Raw genomic sequence first — 24,454 nt, 5'->3', positions numbered from 1 at the left:
ATTACGCACTCATTTAATAGTCAGGATGAAGGAAACACACTACATTTATGGAAGCATTTGGGCTCCTACACACATCTCTCTGGACCATTTTATCCAATGAGATATTTTACTCTTTTAAGGTGTTCACTACATTCTAGTTCAGCCCATTAGACTGCTGTCTAATGGACTACCAAACTACTCTTTTGACTTTCCACATAAAAATGGAACCAGTGCTATGAAGATTTTAACTCTTCTTTGAAATGTGCCCCTCCTGCCCCCAATACCTTCTAACTCCAAACTACAATAGCTTATTATACAAAAGAAACTATCCTATCCTAATTTTTTATCCCATTTTTCTTCTTCTTCTTCCTTTACACAGCCTTCTTAATATGGTATGATACACTGCTGGGAAGCCATAAAGTTTGAATCCTCACTAATAAACCACTGAAATACTAAAAAAAAAATCAAAATCCCTGTCTTTCATCGGCTAACCATGATAATTCAGCTAATAAGAATAATTTCACAAATAATTTCTACTTTTGTTATTGACTTTCTTGCCCTTTTGGTTTGTATCCTCTGATATTGCTGTCAAAATTAGAATTTTCCTTTCAGTTAGTGAAAGAACTATTACATTTTCAATCTGAAAACCTAGATATCTATTAAATAGACATGCCTATTAGGAAACTGTTACCGCTTCAAATATTGTCATTTACAGTATTATAACATTTGCTTTCAATTTCTAAAATCATGACTGACTCAGTCCCGTGAGCTGAAACATGCTTAATGTCCTGTGATGTAATACAGCTACAATAGCTACAATTCAAAAAAGGAGAATGAAGAGGCATAAGGGGGACATTCGGAATTCAAATCACTGTATAGATGTGTTAAAGGTTGGCTTTTGTGATTAATTTGTAGCTGTTCAAATGATGACCCTTTACTGCTACTTCAGTGATTTGGCAAAGAAAGGCAGTGTAATTACCAGTATTCACAGATCATTTAATTGGAAGCAAAGACAGTAAAATATGGACCAAAAATCATGTAGGACATCTTTGACTCATATCAGGGGAAAATTTTATTGAATATTACCGTTTCAGATTGAATGAAGCTTGCATTTATAAACTGAAAGTACATGAAATTGCTTGTGATATGGGAAATATATAAAAAGATCTGGATTTTATTGAGGAACTTCTAATGATTGATTAGATTCCAATCCCACAGAAATTCTCTAGTAGTTCTGACAGGAGCAATATTTAGATTATTTTCCCATTTTGTGGTTAGCAAATTAGAACAGAGCAGAAAATTACCCCCCTGGCCAGGAAGCAGAAAAAAAGACCCTTATAAAACCACTGAACATCCTTTTGAAAAGAAACATCTGATCAAAATAACATAAAGACCTTGTGCAAAGATATAAATTGAAATTTTGTTCTAGAAGAGATGCTGGGTTGCTTCAAGAATTATATAGCAGCTCATAAGAGACCTTTGAGAATTTATTGGCAAGTGTACAATCACTTTCTTTCCTTCTCACTGTGGTTATGGCTGGGTACCAGACAACAAGAATGGTATTCAGCATTTTCTTAGGTGCAATGCTTTACCAAAGACTTCACTGACTGAGTTTTCTTCATCCCTAGGCTATGGAGGCAACCATGTTTATCACTGAATTAACATAAAATGTCTGAAAAAGAACATGGAATAAAATAAATTGGAAAAGAGGAGAATCTTTCGCTACAAGCAGATAAAGTTCAGTCCAGAACTCTGCCTTGTTTTCATAGGTAGTACACATGTATGGCATAGTCACAACCCAAAAACCAGCCATGTTTCTTTCTTCCTTTATGGTGTTTTAATAACAGTTTTCAGTCTGTACATTCTCAGAATTCTAGTATTACCATAAATTCTTCAAATATAACTGCCCCAGATTTAAGCCCACATTTTTTGTAATATGGACCTGCAAAAGTATAATAATCCAGAAGTAAATTTGTTCTTCGTCTAATCCCAAGTACAGCTCTGGAGAGATCAAGGATAAGAAGCTGTTTTATGAGATTGTAACTTGAACACAAACAAACTCTCAAATATTAAAACACAGAGAATCAAAACTCCTAAAAATTTCTCTAACAAATCCCATGTATAAGAAGTAATTGTTTATTAAAATAATTTTAAATAATGAATTTTCCATGCAGGATAAAAATGTAGCATTCATAATGCTCAACAAAACAAAAAATTCAATGACATTCCATTAGAGCACTTCAAATCCTCTCACCAGTCATAAATTAATGTTACATAGAGAAGATGAAACAAAAATGATTTGTTCTTTACTTGCCAAAGAAGAATTAAGATAATGAAATGAAATGACGAGACTTTCAAACAAACAGGAAGTAATTTTTAAAGTAGTACATAATTAAATTGTGAAACACATTGTTACAGAATATCATGCACGACAAAAGAAATTCAGAGAGGAAAGGATCAATTAAGGGTTATTAACCAACATGTTACAGACACAACTTCCCCTACAGAAATCCTGGTATTAGGTTTCACTGGAATTTGGATAGGGACTCTGAAAAATAACATTCTAGACATGTCCTGGGATAGAAACTGAAATGCATGGTCTAAATGTGGTGTTGTGACCCTACATAGCTATAAAAGGCATAAGCATTCAATTTCCCAGCTGTAAAGCAGATATTCTTAGAACTCTGCTTTTGAATCAACACTTCAGCCTCCAGGTACTTGACACCTTTAGTAACTATACCATTGAAAAGGCACACCATCAATTGCAACACTTGCTTCTTCTTTCTTGAAAAGGACAAATGATCATAACTATTCTACCTGCTTTTTTCCTGAAATTATGAGTTATTGGTTAAAAAAATTTCTTATTCTGTTTATGAGACGGAATAGCAGGAATTGTACATAACTGAAGAGTTCATTGACCTTGTTTCATACCACTTATTTTTCTCATTATGGTATTCCTTCAGAACTGTTTGTTGATTCTATGTAACAATACATGCCATAATCCTGCTTTTCTTAGAGCATTTTTATATATACACCTTGCTTAATCACTGCTATCTGATTTCTTCAATTACTTAGACATATAAAGAAAAGACATTAAAATCAACTTTATTCCTCTGTACTATTTTATTGATTTACAAGGATTTACTGTAATTTTTTTATTTCAAAATTAATTCAGTTCTCATATATTCTCCTTCTTATCTTCCTACTTCTCTAAATACAATCTTATATACGAATGTACTGATTTCTGTATTTATCATCAAAGAGTAACTATCCTAAATATATCTTCTCTGTGATATTTGTTGAGTTTCAGTGTATACTTTACATTTTTTGTACTGTACAATGCCTTCTTGACATTATGCATTCCACTAAAGAAAGAATTATCTGAAATCAACTGAAATAGAGTTTAGAAAAAGAATGTGTTTTAAGGTTAATTTTAAAAACACATCTTACTGTGACTTGTTGCCTTCAATTAAAGATAGATCTATGCCTGAACAGCTGTAGTAAATACAAAAAACCTGCTCTTTCTGAGTAATTTAGCAGAGGAAGTACACTGTGATCCTATAGCCAATAAATAAAAGAGAAGAGCACAGCACAGCAGAGAAATCAATGGACAGAAATTATGCTGCTTGCTGTTAACAATTATTTGTTCCTTTCTTTGAAGTTAACCTGCTTTGCATTCTCAGGGTAGAATGTTTTGAGAAGTAGCTTCATACTTTTGAATATTTCTTTCTGTGCTTTAATTACATTTTCATGGAGAAGAGCTATTAGCCTATCAGTAACACAAGGTGAACTGATGCTATCTGGATAACTGGAAGACCTTGAAAGTACTTACTAGCCACTAAAATGATTCCAAGTTTCCATCCTCTGGATCCTTCCCTGATTCTAAGTGTTTTGTATTCCTATTCTGGACAACAATTTCTTCTTTTCTTAACATCAGCTTCCCTGGAGATTTTTTCTGGTTGGGGTTAAGACTGATGTGACAGTGATGAAGTCTGAGGTTGTCATCAAGACACAGAACTTCATGTGGTAAGCACAAAGCAAAAGGAAGGCATTATCACCAGGACTCTTTAGTCCATGCTGGTATTTTGTTTTGTTTTTATTTTCCAACCACAGTTCAAAGACCTAAATGAATCTGTGTACAAATATTTTTTAAACTTTTTATCACTCCCTTGCTCCCCTTTCCCCTACTCTGAAAACTTGGAAATAACCAGTAATTTAGTCCTGAACCTTGAAGCTGACACGACTTTAGTAGTAGCCCTATTGTTTTGGATCTCCATCTCAGAATGTCTCTTCCTTTTCAACCAAAACCTGATAAAGCTAGAGGATACATTCAGAGGTTGAGACAAACTTGATGTTGCCACCTCTAGATTTGGTTTAAAATGAATTGGTTGCAATATAGTATTAATGCAGTGAGATGTTACACAGTAAAAAACAGAGCTAAAAAACCTGAGGCTTCTCTGATGAGCTCCTATACAGGTTAGTCCTGTTTTTTAGATGAAGCAGTGAAAAAAGTAAATACCCTTTGTAATATTTGACAATACTTCACTGACCGCTGAAGAGCTTGGTTACTGGTACTCATTACTACATTTCTTAACCTCTGAAATCTTTATACCGACATGAATTCTCTGTAATGCAGAAAATCAGGTTTTGAAAGGTTAATACCACTAAGCATTTCACATTTCTTAATCACAACTTGTCATTTAGAGGTTAGACACTAATCTCTTCCTTTTTTTTTCAGATTTTGAACTTATGTGCAAAAATTTCGGGCAAGTTAGAATGGAAATAATGGGAGTTTTATCATAGAAGTTTCAAGGTAGCTATAAAACAAGCTTGGATAGTATTATGATTTTTTAAAATTCAGGTGACAAAAAATAGACATCACAATGCAGAATTTACTTGGAACAGCAGTCAGTGAGAAAATCTCATAATAAGTGATGAGACCCTGAATTAAGTCCAAAAGTATAAAAAATGAAGAAAGATTAATATTCAGGGCAGAATACTGATTGTAAAGCCTCCATGAAAAGATAACAGGACTATTTTTAAAACTACATTTTACTTCTAGAGATGTGGGGAGAGGATTTAAAGAGACTTTCATGCTGATTATTTTAGATAAAAACACAGCCTGTTCGAAGTTAGCCAAACACACTGAGTATCCAAGTTGATGCAATGTGTTCCAGCATACTCTGTGTCTATGGATATTCCGGAATTTAATGTAGGTACAGCTGGGAAATCTCAGAGATACCCCTTTCCAGAATTCAGCTATTGGGTTATAAAAATATTTTCACATTTCCTGCAGATGGCTGGATTATTTTCTTCACTCATAATTTTAATTCAGAATTCATTACGGACAGCTGCTGGCTCTGATAGAACCTAATTGCTCTTTTACTAGACTCAGCTGCAAGCAGTCAGATTTCCTTTTCCTTTGTAGAGTATATTATATATAAACATGGGTGGGGAGAAAAATAACCAATTAACTAAATACATATGGATAAAATGACTCACTAAGAGTGCTGATCAAATAATGTATCAAACTACAGCTTAGGTCAAAGGAAATTACAGGCCTTGTAGGACATGATAATATATATATGGAAATAATTATCAGCACCAACATATTTGTAATTTGAGATAACACATGGAAAAGGCATTTCAATTTTTAAAAAAATCTTACAGACAATTATTATATTTTAATGAGGGGCAGGTTATTTCGCCCAGCGAAAAGTCATCAGTCTTCAGCAGAACTGCTCAATTGAAGCCATTTGTTGGCCAAATCAAAGTCAGGCCTCAGTATGTCCTCTGGGAAACTTAGAAGAAAATGTGGCATAATCATGGAACTATTTTTACTGCCTTACCTCTATTAAAAGAAGAAAAAAATACCCACAGAACAGTTACTTTACTCAGGCTACCAAAAAAGAGTATGCCACAAAAGGAGGGAACAGAGACAACCAGCAAAAATGTCAAGGATGTGAGAACTCTCTTCCACATCCCTCCACGTATAAAATACCGGAATGGGTCAGAATCTTTTGATTAATTAACTCAATAAAAAGCTGTAGACATGTAAAACATGAAAAAAACATTAAATAACACATTTTTTATTTTTTAACCCTTTTATCCAAATACATTTAATGAAATAAAAAAAACACATTCAAATTAAAAGTAAATGAATATCTTCTAACGTATATGAAACTACTTTAAAAAGGAAAAAGATAGTTAATACTACCTGGTTTTGTTCTTTGAAATGTGTGTACAATCATGAATATAAACAAGAAAGTATCCACTAGTTTCTCTAGGTAGCTAGAGGAATAAAGGGGAAAATAATTGAAGCCAGGCTAAACTTAAGAAGCAAGGCTAAACTAGTCACTAAGTGCTTTCTGCTGGAGAGGAAACTTTACTGAAATATTGTTGACATGGAAGTTTTGTACTTTCCCCTGAAATTTTTGACATTTGCCATTGTCAGAGACAGGATACTGGCCTAGACAGAACACTGATTCTATCTAGTAATAGCATTCCCTATGTTCCTTTACAGATTTCTGACTGCTACCAGAAACAAATCTTGCCCTATGCAGTCACAGCAGCTTTTTAGGATTTCAAAAGATAATCCAGCCCTGAGTCACACCAGTGGGGAGTATAATCCCCTGAACCACAGGCTAAGTGCCAACCAAATATGGCTTTATACACATATGATGGATTTAATCAAAGAGACCACAAGTAGGTGTTTTTCATTATTTAAACCTGCATGACAAAATATTGCTATTACTTGTTATTTATATGTTTTTGAATTTTAATAATATTTTCTGTGAAAACTTCTGAGTTTAAATGCTTCTAAACAATCAATGCATATACTATACATACAGCAACTACAGTTCCAGTTTTAGAAAGGGCTTGTTTGCTATGAAGAACTGGTTCCTAATTGAAGACAAAACCTGAAAGTGGATCAGCATCAGTTTGCTTGTGTTTGACACTTCATGGAGGATTTACAGATAATATAGCATAGTATTTTCCTACTCTAAGAAAAAAATCTATCGAGGCATATTTTATAGGACCCTCCACACCATCACATTAACTATGGTATGCTAGTTCTTATCATGTTCATACTCCCAGGTTTTCACAGGCAAGTCTCTAAATTTAATGAAAAAAAATTAAATACCTAAGCTCATAAGAACACTGCTAAGTTTGAAGATGAGTCAGGCAATAGTATCTTTGCTATCAAGATGATTCTAACTAGTGACACTCAAATTTGAAACACAGAAAAGGAAATCCAGCATTTCCAATCTATCACTCTGTCAGCAACAGACTGAGATGCTACCTCTTCTCTGCATACTTGCATGAACATATCCTAGTAATTACACGAGAGGTCTTGTATGTTCAGCATAAAATATCCAGGGTCTTCAATTGTAAGATTTCTGTAATCTGCATTTTCATGGCCTTGAAAGTTTTTATGGTGAAAATATGAAGGCAAATCCAAACTCCCTCTACTTGTGACATCTCCTGTCCATGTGTGTAATACCATTAATTACAAAAGAAGTGTCTTGCTATACCAATTTCTTCCATTTAGCCTTTATCAACTTTTCTTCTAGACTATTTCTCTTTTTCCAGTATTTTTCCTGCAATTCCAACAGTTGATCCAAGACAGAGAAGCCATCCAAATTTTTCTAAATCAAGTGAATCCAGTTCCACTTAAACAGAAATCAAGTATACAGGGCATAAACACTGCAAGCCTCATCCTGTATATGTTGAAATGAAATAACTTCTAAGAATAAAGATATGTGTAGAAATGAAACTACTGTCAGTCAGTTTCTCTGATTGCATGGTCTGAGTTGCTGAGACTATTAATACAGATGAAATACAAGGAAAAACATGGACATTAACTTATTCCTATTTTTTTATATTAAGAGGACCTACATATCCTAAGCATGATCACCAACTAGATATCTTTTCAATATGAGATTCTTATAGCAATCTTATCCCTCTCTGTTTTCTATTAGTGAACAATGACTATGAGAAAAAACAATATTTATGAGATGTACAGTGATCCACAGCTAACAGCTGAAGAGTAAATAGTGTTACAGTATTTTTGAACAGGGATGATACCCAGCACAGTTTAATGCACAGTAGCAACTCAATAACTTCTGCACAAAGACGTGGGTAAAGAAGATAAAATTTAGAACATTTATGATATTAAAGTATTTGTAATACTAAAATACTTTCAGTGTCTTTTCCTCTCTAGAGCTTTCAGCTGTGCAAGGAAGTTGGGAAAGGTCCTGAATTGTTCTCAGGAGAGGGAAAGGGAAAAAATGAGGAAGATTCTAGTATTTTTTAATCTTACTTGTGTTGTTTCTGAATATATACTGGGGAGGTTTTTCCCCACACCGTGAAAAAGGATAGGCAGTCATCTGCAACCTACTCACTGCAAGGATTAAAAAACGAGCACTTCTAAGGCCTATGGCAAAAGAAGCAGTTCAAACTATACAGAAGTGAAATAAAACAATCCACTGAAAAATCATTGCCTTTGATAAGTATATTTTTTTTCTTAAACATTCTATTTTTCATTCACAAGCACTGAACAAGAATTCTACTTTAGGATATAGAATATCATATGGTGTTTTGTTATTTTTTGAAAATTATCTTGTTTTTCACTCTGCTAACTGGTTATGTTAGTGTAGTCAGACACAGATTTACTTAAAACATTCACATTCCTCCAAACAGCCAAGTTTTTCTGTTAGCAATAGCAGCATTAACAGTACCTGCCAAAGCTTGAAAAAGGGTCTTAGAGATATGCCCCTTGGTGCTGGTATTAGAAGAAAAACTCAAACATCTGGCATCGCACTAACATGTTAAGCCTTTAGGTAGTGTTACTGAACCAACTACTAAAGTTTCTGTGATGTTTTGAAAACATAGTGGCATAAAATTCCAAACACCCTCCAGTACTGGTTTATTATGATCTGATTAGCACCTGTTTGCCTGCACTAATCCAACTTCAAACAAAAACATGTCTTTCCCCTACTATCATTAGACCATACATTAGTGTGTCTCCAGTGCAGAATCCTAGGATTTAAGCCAGCATTTTTTCATTAAAGAAACAATTTTTTCTTGATCAGCTCTGCAAATTAGGGCAAGTCATGCAGAAAGACAAGTGGGATTGTGGTATTACTCAACTTCTGGGGAAAGGGACTGAAAGGGTAATCTTAAAATATTAAATAAGCCAACCAAGATTTTATCACATTGTGTAAAGTACCTACAAATAGGATGGGATGCTAAATTTCATTTGTGGATTTTTTTTATTTTTATTGTTGGTTTGTTTTTTTTTTTTTTTGTTTTGGTGGGGTTTTTTTGGGGGTTTTTTTTTGTTTTGTTTTGTTTTGGTTTGGTTTGGTTTGGTTTGGTTTTTTTGTTTTGTTTTGTTTTTTTTGCATTCATCTTTAATTTATCTGCCTTTCTCTTCCAAATCTCACACTGAGAATAAGGATCATGGAACATTTAGCTCAGTATTGACTGAGGCTCTACTGAACTATCTTCCCTGGTAGATATAGACAGAAAACTTCATCTTTTTCCTTAGGAGAAGAGTACAGTGGAGTTCTGCCATTTATGTTACAACAACCATTAATGGATGTAGTCCTTACAAAATATCTGATTACTTAAATTAAAAAATCAGCATTTAGATTAGGTATTGATGTTTCCCTTGGTGCTCCATAATTCTTTCAGTAATGATCTATGCCTTTTTTCTTGAAATTAACATACCTGTGAATATGTTTTAGCTACCTTTTCCAGTAAAAATCCTGCTAAGTTTTCTGCACAAGTATGCTGGTTTTGGCTGGGCTAGAGCTTATTCTCTTCCCCGACTTCTTGCCTTTGTTTCAGTGTGTGGTGCAGCTCAAGGAAGGTGAGTGTTCATGGAAGGTGGGGAGGAGACACAGGTGACTCAAACTGACCAAAGAGTATATTCCAGACCATATGGCATCATGCTTAACATATAAAGAAGGAGGAAGAAGAAGGAAGGGGGAGACTTTTGGATTGATGGGGTTTGTCTTCCCAAGTCATCATTATGTGTGATGGGGCCCTGCTCTCCTGGAGATGGCAGAACATCTGCCTGCCCATGGGAAGCACTGAATAAATTACTAAATTCCTTGCTTTGCTTTGCTTGTGTGTACAGCTTTTGCTTTCCCTACTAAACTGTTTTTATCTCAACCTATGAGTTTTCCAGCTTTTACACTTCTGATTCTCTTCCAAATCCCACTGGAATGGAAGTGAGTAAGCAGCTGTCTGGGGCTTGGCTGCTGCCTGAGGTTAAACCACAGCAACAGCTAAGAGCTTTGACTAGTAGGACGTCCTCATGAAATTCTCAATATATTTTGACTACTATATTAGATTCAAATTCAATACTGTACAGGCAATTAAACCGTTATCAAAAGTATATGTCTAAATGACAAGCAAAGATGCCTGCTGCATATACATTAGTAATAAATAATTACCAATGTTTTGGAAATTCTAATCATATAATTCTGTATTTCTTTGCTATTATCACACAAATATTATTTAAAATATTTCTATTTGCATATCTTTGACAAACATTTTTCAGAAATCATCAAGTTTAGTAATGTAGAATGGTAGTATGTACATTCTCAGTTAATTTCACTAGATAGAACTGTTTTCTTCTTTTGGTCACTGTTACATGAACTGAGGGTATTCAAGTATTTACTGGCTCTTCAATAGTCAGGTGTTTTCAGCTCAGACTTCTTCCCATAATTAATTGTAATTTAATAATTACAATTCTTCCCATAATTGTAATTATTAAATAATTTTTTTACACATTCAAAAACCATTTCTTAGGGACAGGATATTAAAATAGCTTACGAACAAATGAGGCTTGGATACAAACTCATCTGGGGTCATTAATGAACTGGGTCTCCATCTACCTTGATTCTCTATTGGACATTTAGCCGTACCCCAAAACCATGGAGCAAACTAGAAAAACCATTTAATCCCTTAATATGAAATGGACTGAAAGGAAACTCCTGGTCATTATTATGGCAGATGGGTGGAAATGCAGTAAGGAAAAGCTTGGGCTAAACCTTTCACTTGCAATACATACCCATAAATACAGAATAAATTTTGATCCTTACTCTGTAAGGATCAAAACACAGACAGGTGGTTCTTGTATTCCTCACCCACAGAGGGTGAGAAATAAATTCTCCCTTTACTCTTAATAGCTTTGTTTTTCAGTTTCTGTGGTTTAAAAGTTTGCAGATAAAGGCTTCCACAGATTCTTCAAGCCTACTCTTTCATCAAACACATTTTGAAAGGCAACTCCCATTCTGTTTATACTTCTGTAATGTGATTATTAGAATTTCCTGAGCTCTGATAGTTCGGTAGGTACTGGAAGAAATATAAAAGAATGTATTAGTGATGTCTCAGATGGCTTAAAATTGCCACTATAAATCCTGTATTCCTTCTAGAAACTAAACTCAGATTACTCCTTCAATGAGATATTGTTAAAAAGACTGTCTGCTATAGGCAAAGGATATAAGATACCATTCTGTATTATATTGTTTGGCTCTAGTTAGAAAAGCCTTAAGTACTTTTTAAATCTGGATGATGAAAAGGGGGAATTTAATGAAAAGGGATTTAGGTAGTCCTAAACACAAAATGGGAGACAATGACAGAAAAGATACAGAACAGGGACAAGAGGAATATAAAAAGGAAGCAGAGGCAGACTAGGGGCCAGGAAAGGAACAAATGAAAACCAAGAAGTTTGCCAAGAACAGAAAAATATCTCAGTGGAAAATAGCAACTAGTAGAGGGCAGTAAAAGTACAAGGAGATGCTTGGCAAAAATTAGAATGACAATTACCATTAGAATTACAATCTTACTTCAGAGAAAATACTAAAAAACGTAGGAACATATTTAATTAAATATGTTTATTATTCAGCAATGTGATATCAACAATGAAATAAGTTTCAGCAAACAATGGAAATGAAGGACACAACTATACTTAACACAATATACTTAGAGGGGTGCACTGAATAAGGATCTCTCCAGATGTGGAGAGAAAAAAAAAATGATAAAATTGTTAAATGACTTATAATAGGCAAAGAAAATATTGGAATGGAGAAACTTACTAAGAGAAACTCGTCAGAGAAGAGAAGGAAAAAAATGGAAAGCAGATTCTAATTAAAAACTGGGTAATACGCAGAGTTTGTACTTAACTGTTTTAAATTCTTTTTTTATGAGTTTGAAATGAAATGTTTATGCATGTCCAGTACTTCAATTTCAAACCAAATAGGAAGAATTTTCATACTGATGTATGAAAGACATATCCTTTACCCTAAAAATAGTGTGGTGATGCTCTGTAGTTGTTCCTCTTTTGATTTTTTTGAACCAATTTAATAATCATAGAATCACAGAATAACCTGAGTTGGAAGGGACCCACAAGGATTACTGAAGTCTGATTCCTCTCCCTTTACAAGACAGCCCCAAGAAAATCATGTTGAATTTAAAATGATAAAGCCATGAAAATCTCTGGATATAATGTTGCTAAAGTATGCCTGAAAAGTGACACATTAACATTAGTGTTGTGAGAAACACTTTAGTAACTTGTTAGTCTATCATTTGGATAGCCAACGCATTACATTGAGGAGTTAACTAGCACATTAATAAACTTTGGACTGTCCAGAACACTTGATGCTAAATGTCCAGCCAGTTTTAATTACAGAGATATAAATTTTAAATTTTTTCAGAAATCTGGTTACATTAATTCTGTTCATAGACAAATTGTTAGGAGTCAAATCTAAACTCCTTACTAAAGTAATAGGATATGTGAAAGTCTGTTTTTGGAGATTAGGTTGCATGAAGTGACTGAAATCTAATGACTCTAGTAAGTATACGTAAGACAAAAAGCTTATATGTAGCAGATTATGCTTACTGCAGATAAATTATTGATAAATAAATCAATAGGAATTTGGGATAAAAAAAGTCCCTCAGGCATGAAATCATACTACCTAACTTGACCACCACTTTCAATGAAATCTGCATGCAAAACTAATGACAAAGAGAAAATAATTGCCTTGTACTTCATCAGTACCACTGAGTGATAAAAAACAATGCATTTTATTTCTTCTTTTCCAATGAGTAGCCATAAAAACTGATTTAATTTGCCCATTTTTGCATAGCAGTAATTTAGGCTATTATATTAACTTAAGGGATTTTCCAGAGAGGGAAAATTAATTTCTTCTATTAAGTTTGGTTTTGATGGAGCATATAGCACCTTCACTGTTGAGCAACTTTGGAGGTATGCTATATATGGATCAAGCTAATGAAATTGTATCTGAGGAAATCTAAAATCCTAGGCAATAATTAAAATGTTTTAAGACCCTGTAAATGAAAGAACAAAAATATGCATCTCCATTCAAGAAACATTCAGCAAGCTTTATGAATATATTTGTGTTGTTATTTATAATTATTCCATATTTTAAATCCTGATGTTTAAATAAACATTTAATATCTGTGTCCTATGTTCTCTGGTATTTTGTAAACAGTCTGTGCCTTTCAACATTTAAGTTCTGCTTATTTTGTTTTCCTGTTGAATTTATTTTTCTATCTTGTTTACAGGAGACTATTTCAATCACTTTAAAAGTGTTTAAATTATCAGATTTCATGGGTGGATTATCAATATAAGAAGTCAAAACTAGACGTGATGGTATGCAGTAATTACTATTCCTCAGGTTTTGGATGAAAAAAGCAAGACTGGTTTTCAAATATGCTAAGCATTTGTAACTTCAGAGATCCATGTATAGTAGCTCTCAGCCTTACTAATGGAAGGTATTCCAAAATGAATTTCACAAGAAATAGTGATCTTAGGAACTTGCTTTGAAAAGGGCTACACAGCAAGCTATACAATGTACGAAAATAAAACCCTGGAATGAGGGAACCCATCTTGGAGTTTATTTCAGTCAGAATTAGTGTGTATGTTTTGATAATGTCCTTATCAACATGATTTTAAGGCTTTCTCAAAGATCTGTTCAGCAAATTTCAAAGAAGCTGTATCTCTTCCTCTTCATTTTCCTTATTCCCAACACACAAAAAGCAGTTGACTTTTTTTCTTCCAGTGTTATTAATTCATACCTTATAATGCTTGAAGAGGTTTGCTACTTTGCAAAAAAGCATGGAGCACTAATTTCCCTGGAACTGGGTTCAGCTTGTTCTCTAGGTACATCCTTTGCATTTTCAGTTCCTCAAAGTCCTAAACTGAGGATTCAACCTTGAATACAGATTCAGGTCTTACCTGAATTTATCTGTCTTAATTATCATGCTTGCTACTTTCTCACACAATATAAGTAATAATTTCAAAAAGTGTTTCACTGCTTAAAACACAATTTTTTTCAACACTTAGACTCTTAAACCAATACCATCGTCTTCCTTTTTCACATCACATTCTGAATGCCTCAGATACATTTGTATTTTCCCTGCAGACATCCTCCCTGGAGATCTTTTGATGTACTAAAATGAAAATAATTGTGCTTAGACCAAATAAAATAATTCTATGCTACCCAAGTCGGCAGTGCCATACTCAGGTCCTTGATTTGCAATGCAACCATCAATTTCTTTGACAGACTCAGAAGTCTATTTGAAAGACAATCATACTTTTATCTGCAACAAAACAGATAGCAGTAACCTTGACATACCATGCTTGAAGAAACTTCTGGGCTTACCTGCAATGCACAACCATAGGTCCGGCATCAGGCGGGTTGCAAGTCTTGACTCGTCGCAGGAAAGCTAAGAATGGTGTTGGGTGTTCTGGGACACCATGGTCAGGCCAGGCAGTGAACTGGAATTGCCTCACTTCTCTTTTCTCACTTGAGCCATTCTATGAAAATTAAAAAGTTTAATGACAAAACTACTACTTGAGATTATATTGGCACTTTTCAGTGAAACAGCTGCAAAAGCATGCATGCCAGTGAAAATTGTTTAAATATTTGGGGCCAGCAAGAAAAAGAACTCTGGCTATGGAGGAAAATTCAAATTACAGATTCAAACAATGTAAGATCATTAAATGTACTGTATACTTGTCCACCACAAGTATGCAGGTTTTTCATGGTGAGAGTTCTGCATTAACTTACAAAACTTCATGTTATCAGGAACATGTACTCTGTAGAAGTGTCAATATTCAGGGGTGTTGGAAGGAAACAAGGGGAAGGCTAGAAAGGAGGAGAAGGGGAGAAAGGGAATAAGGAAGTAAGGGAAAAAGGCATACAGGTAAGGCAGGAAGCAAAAGGAGAAAGGAGGACAAGGTTACAGGAGGGTGGCTGGTGATAGGAAGGAAAGAAGGAATGGGAGGTGAGGGGAAAAACTGCCAGACTTTCAATTTAAAATTACATAGGAAGTATATGTAAGTATATAATACCTTGTGAAGTGCAAATGTACGAACACAGTATGTTGCCAATTCAACAGTGTCTAAAAGGGTCACTTGGATTAGTCCATAAGTTTCTGTACCTCTGCTTGGCCAGTATTGATCACACTTCACCTGCAGTGAAAAACATGTTATTATTTCATACATTTAATGCTGAAATTTATTACATATCTGACTGTATATCACCATAGGCTTTAAACATATGTGGAGACAGAATGGCCAACTTCAAACACAAGAAATTTATTTTATCATCCACAAGAACTGCTCCTCTGGTAGTAGATTATATAATATCTTTTCCCATAATGGGCAAATTTAGTATAACAGATAATTGGGAAATGCTAATAAACATTGATACACTGAAGAAAAAAAAAATTATAGTAGCTTAAAGTATGACCTTTATCTTCACTTTTCAGAGTCCGTAACTTAATAACAGTACTAATTATTTCAACATAGGTCAAAGATTTTTTTAATGTTTGCCATATTTTACAGGAGTCCCCAAACTTATAAACTACTGCTTTGATGTGAATATTTATTATGTATAGAAATATCTCAGTACGAACAAGTATGTTTTCAGAAATAATTTCTGATAAATGAAAGGTCATCAGCAGCTATTAAGTGGACTGTGAGAAAAAGAATTTCCTTCTGAGATCAGTGAGAAGAAGTATATAATGAAATTGGGTCCACAGGTATTTAAAAAACATGTTTTGGTGGAGAGTTCACACATCAAATATAAAAAAACCCCAGTACATTTAATTCAGAGGAATCTTAATTTTAAAATGACACAGTCTAGAATATTAAAATATGCAATAATTCTGTGTAAGGTGACACATAACAGAACCATATTTTTATCATCATTTCTAAATCTCAATAATTTGTTTCAGTTACAAAGGGTATTTACAATGATAACTGTTAAGAAAACAGAAATGCTGAAGCCCTAAATCCACCAAAAATGTAGTACAAAGCAGTATGGCAGTCAAGTAATTCAAAGCATTTTACTTTCAGTGGCTGATGGGTGAAACAGAGTCAATCTCTATTCTATTTATAACAACACATTCTTACAAATTAGCCCCGCCTACAGTACAGAAAAGAAGTTTAAACTGAGCCCAGTAACAACACACTGGGTTTTTTTAATACGTCTTCATTAATCACTCCAAGTCAGACTCATAAGAAATTCAATGAGAACAGAGTAAATGTAACGAACAACAAAAGCAAAATATTACACAATATTTGCGGTAAAAAAATGTGAATTGTCATGCTAATCCACAAGGAAAACTGATTATTTCCCCAAAATGGAAAATTAAGATATGCATCTTCGAAACTCGTGTGTTCTCCAGGTTCTTCATTCTGCACAATACTCATTGAAAAAAGACTTGGTATGCTCTCCAGCTATCCAGACCCAAATAGCTTTTGCTCACAGATAATTTTATTTTGAGGCTCAGAGGTTACAGATCATTAATGGCTCACAAATCACAGTCTGAGAACAAGTAATCTAGATAGAGAAGAAAAAAATTCTAGCCACTGAAGCAGGGGATAATAATTAATTAGTGGCAATGTAAAGGGAAACAATTTTTTACAGGCAATGATAATTTAATTTAGAGATAAGGAATTGCAACAAAGTAAAATGTTTCTTGATACTGTGCTATTAAAAATGGGATTGATAGTGAAAATTCTCTTATTAAGTAAATAAATAATTGCTGCCTTGTGTAATTTACTAAAAGAGTAACTACTGCAAATAGTTCACAAATATCCAGTATATATTTGCAAGATTCCTAGTACTTGCCCCCTTGGTTTTCGTAAATCAAACTGAAAAGCATGTTTTTAATTTAGACATTTAAATATAATTATAATAAATATAGCTTCACTGTTTAATTAATACAGAAACAGTGGAATGTGTCTATATTGGTTTGCTGTATTTTAAACAAACAAGTTGTGGTTTATTATTTTTTAATAAATGGAATTACACATTTTTTTCATGGAAAGTGTTGATATATAATAACTGTAATTTGTAATCTTAGCAACTATAGGTTTACTCTGACTAAACCTGGGTTTTTTTTATTTTTTTTAATTAATAAAAATGATTTTTCAAATTAAAACAAGAGAGAAAAGTGTAGCTGTGCCTTTGCATACCTAAATATGCTCTCTTCAATGTGCAGATCTTACATATAAATTGGAGTTTGCTAACAACAAAATTTAACCAGCTTGAAAATGACAGAAAATGTTTGTTTTATTTTTATTTTGTAGAGTACTTGTAATGTTAAGGATTTACTCAGACTTAGAAGGCTATTTTTCAGTTAGGCTGGGAAAAAAAATGTGCATGCTCCTTTATGTGGAGATTTTGTTTGGTTTTTTTTAATTTTTTTTACTAGTTTGTCTGACATAAACTTCAGTTATGATATAATTTTTCTAAAATACTTTCTGTGAGAGCTACGTGATGCAAAGGACAGCTGCTGGAAGCAGACAGCAAGTGTTCAACAAGAAACGCAATTTGTAGTGTAGTATCTATATTATTTGAAAGTGGAAACTGATGAAAATAAGTATCAATTCTTTTAGAAAGAAAACCTGATTTCAGGTTTTGACCTTCTGAAAGAGCACACATGAAGCATAAGTTGATTGAACTGCATCTTCTGTCCCTTTTGCCTATTGATTTTTCTCAGATCAAGAGGTCTTCTTCAGATATATGTCCTTATGTGGCTCCTACCCTCTTCTGCTCTGTGATCATAAACCTTATATTCCCAATACTCCTAACAATTCTCCCAATACTCCTAACAATTTAGAGTCCAATTTATCTTTGTGAGAGATCAAACAATGTTTTTTATTGGACTTCACTGGCAGCAGAGGACCAGATAATGCAAGTTAATTGGTAAGACACTACTTTCTGAGACAGACTCCTTTTCAAACCTTTTATTCTATGTTAAGATACTAGTTTTCATCTCCTGAAGTGGGAGAGGTTATACATCCTATGTTCTTTTCAGAAAAAAAATCTCAACCCCCTTGAGTCATCCAAAATTTAACACTAAATGTGAACAAGTCAATTTTGAAAGTTTTTGCCAAATGTGTTCTTGCTTTAGGTTTTTGCCTGTGTTTAAGTGCTGTGTAATAAGAGCCATTTCTCCTTTGCTTCTGTAAATTATTTGGGAAAAAAATTAATGTGGCAAAGTATGGTGATGATAATGCTAGCTCTCTCCAGGCATACAATTACAGTGTTTTTATTGTCACAGTTATTTTCTAATATACCTTTGATGACCCCTCACCTCATAGTCATCATCTTTCTCTTATCCATGTAGCTCCAAGTCCCAAGGGTTGATCTTTTCCCTAGGAGACTATATTCACCTGCACCCAACAAGAGTTTTTCTGTGCCACCACAGCTTTCATCAGTAATTATCTAATGATCTCTTGCCTGTGACTAAAGATGGCAAGGTGAATGAAGCAGACACAAGAGCATGAAATAATTCACTGGTGATTTAAGAGTGGTTTTTTTTAAAGAGAAATGCAACTACAAGTACTGAAAAGCATATATATTTTACTACTACTTTCATATCACAGGATCACAGAATGACTAGGTTAGAAGAGACCTTCAAGATCATTGATTCCAAGCGATGCCCTAACTTGAGTGCTCCTGTCCAAGCTGTGGGCTGCCAGCCTTTGCAGGAGTGTGCTGTGGGAGACAACGTCAAAGGCCTTGCTGAAGTCCAGGTACACAACATCCACAGCCTTTCCCACATCCACCAGGCAGTCACTTGGTCATAAAAGCAGATCAAGTTGGACAAACATGACCTGCCACTCCCAAAGCCATGCTGGCTGGGTCTGATACCCTGGCCACCCTGTAAGTGCTGTGTGAGCACACTCAATATAAACTGTTCCATGACCTTACCAGGTACTGAGGTCAGGCTGACTGTCTGGTAATTACTAGGATCATCTTTCCCACCCTTTTTGTGAATAGGTGCCACATTGGCCAGCTTCCAGTCCTCTGGAACCTCACCAGTGAGCCAGGACTGTTGGTAAAGGATGGAGAGTGGCTTCACAGGCGCATCTGCCAACTCCCTCATCACCCGGGATGGATCGCATCTGGTCCCCTAGATTTATGAATATCCAAGCATCTCAGAAGTTATCTGACTGTTTCATCCTGGATAACATGGGGACCATTATGCTCCCTGATATCATCTCCCAACCCATTATCATAAGTTGCACACTGCCAAAACCACTTCATATGAAATTAGAGCTGCTCTCAAATGAATAAATATATTAAGAAATATTTTTAAGTACCATAGAATTGGATATAGCTAGAATATATAACTAATGATAGGCACATTCTCTTAACTTGCCTCTCAAACATACACATATTTTCTTTACATTTCTTCCACTCAGACCATGCAAATCCTTACTCTTTATGGAAGTACAAGTATTCACTGAAAGCAAAGCTGTAAAAAAAATGTAAATGCATCATTTTTCATTAAAAATGAGAAGCTTGAGACATTTTCAGACTTGAAGGGTTTCAGCTACAGAGTTCCTAATATTCGTGGATATTCACACTTCAACAAGTCATAGACACTAGAGAGCATGCTGCTATGCATCAACAGAGCTGAAAGAAGTGTATTTCCATATGAACATATGAATACAAAGATTCCTGACATTCAAGGGTAGAGAAATAATTTTCCAGTATAAAGTTCCATCATTCATGCTGAAAAGCTCCTTCAGGTGATTCTTAACACTATACCAGCTGCTACAAGACATCTAAGATTATAAGGACAAGACAAAAAAAGATCAGGGAAGAAACAGAAAAGTAGTGTAAGGTAGCTACATTTAGCACATAATTACTGTAAGAACAGTGTATTAATTTTGCTGAATCTAGAATATAAAATATCAGTAGAACATAATTTCTTACTCTGGTTTTCTTACTAAAAAAGGACTTTTGCAGACAGAATTTTCTATAGTATTTTCAGATGATCTTCCTTCAAAAACAGAAGAATAATAAATTATGTTGAATGGCAATAATAATTATGCAACAAGAAAGCTAGTGACAACTGTTGGGGGTGGAACTGTTTCAAACCCTATCAGGATAATTTACTGCCTCAGACATTTCAGCTGATGTTTTGTCTCCAAACAGATGTTACTCCAAAGCCATTTTCTTTTTCTAGCAATGCCTTGCTACCTAAGGATTAGGCTGATTTGCCTCTAAAGCTTAAAGACACTGACAATAGTATTTGACATTATAATGCAAAGATTAAAAAAAAATCAGAGTACAGCCACATGTTTTTTAATTTTATTTGAACAAGATTTGCTCTTGTGTCACTTCTTGACTTCAGTCTAGGTTTAAATGAAAGATTAAAATATAAATTCATAGTCATAAATAAGTTTTAAATTTTGGTCTTAATTACAGGAATCAGAAAAAAAAAAATCCAGTAAGAATCTGGAAGCAACACAAATGAACCATAGACTAATCAATTCATAGCAAGCTTTAGTTCTCTACTAAGGCTTCAAATACACTCTCATGACACCCCTTCTTTCTGGAATTTCTGAGATATAATTATTAAGTTAGCAGTTAACACTGAAAGATAATTGATTAATTAAAGAAATTATCCCCACAATTTTTCCATTCTGATCCTTATGAAAGAGTGTGGTATGGCTATTAAAACAAAAGGAAACAGATATTGAGAGGAATATTTGGCATGTTTAAAAGTGTTCTCTATCTCAATTTTCATCTTCGTCTATACAAGCAAAGAACAGTTCAAAACTGTATTGCTGGTATCAATGTGACATGCCTCTTTTCAGCTCTTTCTAACAGCAGGGAAGGCATGGTTTTAATGAATTCATTTTGAAGGATGAGTCTGCCAAACAGTTAAGTTCAGCAAGATTTTCCAAAAATGTCTTGAAAAGGTTTAAATGAATGGATTGACTGGAAAAGTGAATGTGCTGACTACTTTTTGTTTCATCTTCTTGTACTCAAGGCTGATCACTCTGTGCAGTCTGAATAATCCTTTCAGTGAATAAGATAGTACAGTATGAAGAACATATTGAACATTTCAGCCTGCTATTCAAGTGCTGTAATGAAGATCTACTATTTTCCATAAAAGAGAACTACCTCTTTAAGCTGATATGAATATTATGTAAAATATCAGTGAAACAAAAGGATCAAAAGAAAGAAACATCAGAAACTAATACATGAAAATGTACATTGGAAGTATTTTGTGGACCTAGAGGTCTCAGTCTATATTTTGATTTTTGAATGCAACTTCAAGTCAAAGTGAGCTTTCTATAGCTAGTTTAATACCTAGATTAAATTCTTTATCTCGTAAATGTATTTCATAGAGTTCCTGTTACGTGAACCAGAAAATTCCCCTAGCAAAAGCATTGATTATCAACTTCAGTACCCATCTACATCAATTAACTTCCTTAGAACACAGGACAAGATCTGTAAATTATGTAGAATGTTAAAAATAATATTGTTTTTCAGAGACACCTATTAGAAGAACTTAAATTTTCCTTATTTGTTCTCTGCCATAAAGGAAAACTGGCCTTGAGTTTTTCACCACAATCTGCTAAATAAGGAAAAGGATGTTCACTTTTTGATAAACAATACTAAATCCACTCTCTGACATTTTCAAGCTTCACATTGCTTGACAGAACACTGGATGCTGAAGTACCACACTACAATGCTAAACCAAATATGAACTAATCATGTGTCCAGAGAGGGGCACAAAGCCGGTGAAGGGTCTCAAATGTAAGTCCTATGAAGAGCGGCTGAGGATACAACGGTCGTCCAGTCTGGAGAAAAGAAGGTTCAGAGGGTACCTTATTGTGCTCAAGAACTACCTGAAAGGAGGTTGTGCAAGGTAGGGGTTGATCTGCTTTTCCAGGCAACCAGCAATGGGAAAAGAGGAAAAGGCCTCAAACTGCAGCAGGGGAGGTTCAGGTTGTATACCAGGAAAGAAATTCTTTATTGGAAGAGTGGTTAAGCATTGGAACAGGCTTCCCAGGGAAGTGGGGAAGTCAACATCCCTGGAAGTGTTCAAAAAACGAGTGGACATGTCACTTTCTAATATAGTGGGCACAGTGGTATGTGGAAAAAGGTTGGATTTCATTAAGGTCTTTTCCAACCTGAATGATGATAAGATTCTACATTCACTCAATTTTGAAAATAAGCAGAATTTTTAATCTTCTAACTCAAAATGTCAATGGGCATTTTCTACATATGGCATAGTTCCTCTGTCTGGATTTGGAGAAGAATTATATGAGGTAGTAGCCTGTGTCTTACCTCAAGCACAAAGCAAAGGAATTAAGAAAATAAAGTCAAGTTACAGAGTTAGAATACGGTTTTGACTAAACCACTTGCTATACATTTGCTTCAGGGAAATAATATTTTTATAGAAAACCATCAGTTTACCCTAACAGCTAAAAGAAACCATACAGAATGATAACAAAAAAACCTAGTTGGTTGCCTTGAAAAATACTTTTGGCGAGACCATTTCGGGTAAGACTCTGGTGCAAACACTTCTTGAAAGCTTACAATGGAAGAGACTGCACACAATATCCTATAAAGCTTGTTCCATTATTGACATTACATTTTGGAAGTTCTTTAATAGCTCAATATAAATCACCTTTTCTGCACAGCTTACTTCTTTCTTCTTAAAGCCCCAACGGCAGGGAAAATGGTTGATTACTATGAAATTTTTTAACAGTCTTTCACATGCTGAAAGACTACTGTGATTTCCTTCACTGTCTTACATATAAAACAAATCAAAAATCTTACTATTTCTCCAGCATCTGATCACTGTTCTCTTCTAGATTCTCCCTAATTTACATCTTTTCACATGGGGCATTCATTTTGTATGTTCTCAACTTCAAATGTATATAAGCTGAAATAACCAGACTTTGAGCCTATTTATTGTGTAAAAGCAAAATTAACCCTACTTAGGGTATGGCATTTCCACAGCTATTTTATGGGATGATATTCATAGTCTGAACTTTAGTTGAGGAACCTTGGCACAGCTCTTCCACCTAAAATATGCCTAGAAAAAGAAACTCTAAGCTTTATTGGATTAGATTCTTGCATGCATTAAGCATCTATGACTGACTACATTTCAGTCATAGAAATTGAGAGCTGACCATGTTCCTGACCTTGTGCCTCTGAGAATCCTTCCATAATAGACAATTATGATTGAGTTTTACAATTCTGACATTACAACTGGTGACTACCTCATAAGATGGTGTAGGAATTCTTGGACTGTACTCATGGCATTCTGTTACAGTGAAAAAAACCCCAGTACAAGCCTACACATTTTTATTTTTGTAAATCTGGTGAACACATGGTGTACTTGATTTTGTGGTTTTCTTTTTTTTCTCTCCAGTTCTCTCATTCATTCTTCATCTGACTCATAACTTAGCATACAGCGAGCACTAAAGGAGTGAAATAAAATTCTGATAGTATATTATTGCTACAGAAGGTATTGGTTAGCCATTGAAACAAGGGAATGAACAATGACAAAACTGCATATTTAATTCCTCTTTAGTAAAACAATACATTTTAGTATGAAAAAATGCCATCTGCAATGTGCCCTATCTACTAATATCTGCTGACTTATATGCTAATGTACCACCTACCAGCTAAAGACATGATGTTTTTGGTTGCTACAAAGCATAGCTAAATTTTGTTTTTGTATTTTCCTATATAAATATATTTCACAACTTAAAAAACCCCACATTTTTACACACCTGTGCTGCCCCATATCAAACACCAGTGAAAGTTTTCTGCAAAAATCAATTACATTTTGCCTAAATACAGTGGAACACAGGTGCACTTGGGACCGTATTGACAATATTCTTAAATTAATTTTTAAGTGCACCTCTTGCTGACTTTTTTATTCCTTTAGTGAAAATATCTAATTGTCACTTATTTTTGATGCAGTATTTTGACAGGTAATACCTCTAGTATTACCCAAACATACTTAGGAGGAAAGATCTAAAATTTGCTGCAGAAGCCCTGCACAACAAATGGAAAACTAACTTCATCACAATTGCATAAAATTCTGCTGCATCCATATAATTCAGAAAAGAAAACTGCATTCTTCATTTTCTGTG

The 24,454-nt window shown here is 34.4% G+C and overlaps 1 protein-coding gene across 2 annotated transcripts in view; it reads right to left on the bottom strand.

The window, feature by feature from the left end:
- The window catches only part of PTPRD (protein tyrosine phosphatase receptor type D), a 1,150,086-nt gene that overhangs the window by 20,626 nt on the left and 1,105,006 nt on the right, over window positions 1–24,454 (bottom strand). For both annotated transcript variants that reach the window (XM_039729799.1, XM_039729798.1), the window contains 2 exons: window positions 15,374–15,493; window positions 14,682–14,836 (listed from right to left, as the gene is read on the bottom strand). In XM_039729799.1, coding sequence (XP_039585733.1) covers window positions 14,682–14,836; window positions 15,374–15,493 — 275 coding nt within the window. The remainder of the gene's footprint in view (window positions 1–14,681; window positions 14,837–15,373; window positions 15,494–24,454) is intronic.

Source organism: Passer montanus, unplaced genomic scaffold, assembly GCF_014805655.1.
Source record: "Passer montanus isolate IOZ18808 unplaced genomic scaffold, ASM1480565v1 scaffold7, whole genome shotgun sequence".
NCBI classification, from domain to species: Eukaryota; Metazoa; Chordata; class Aves; order Passeriformes; family Passeridae; genus Passer; species Passer montanus.
This window is presented reverse-complemented; position numbering and strand designations above follow the sequence as displayed.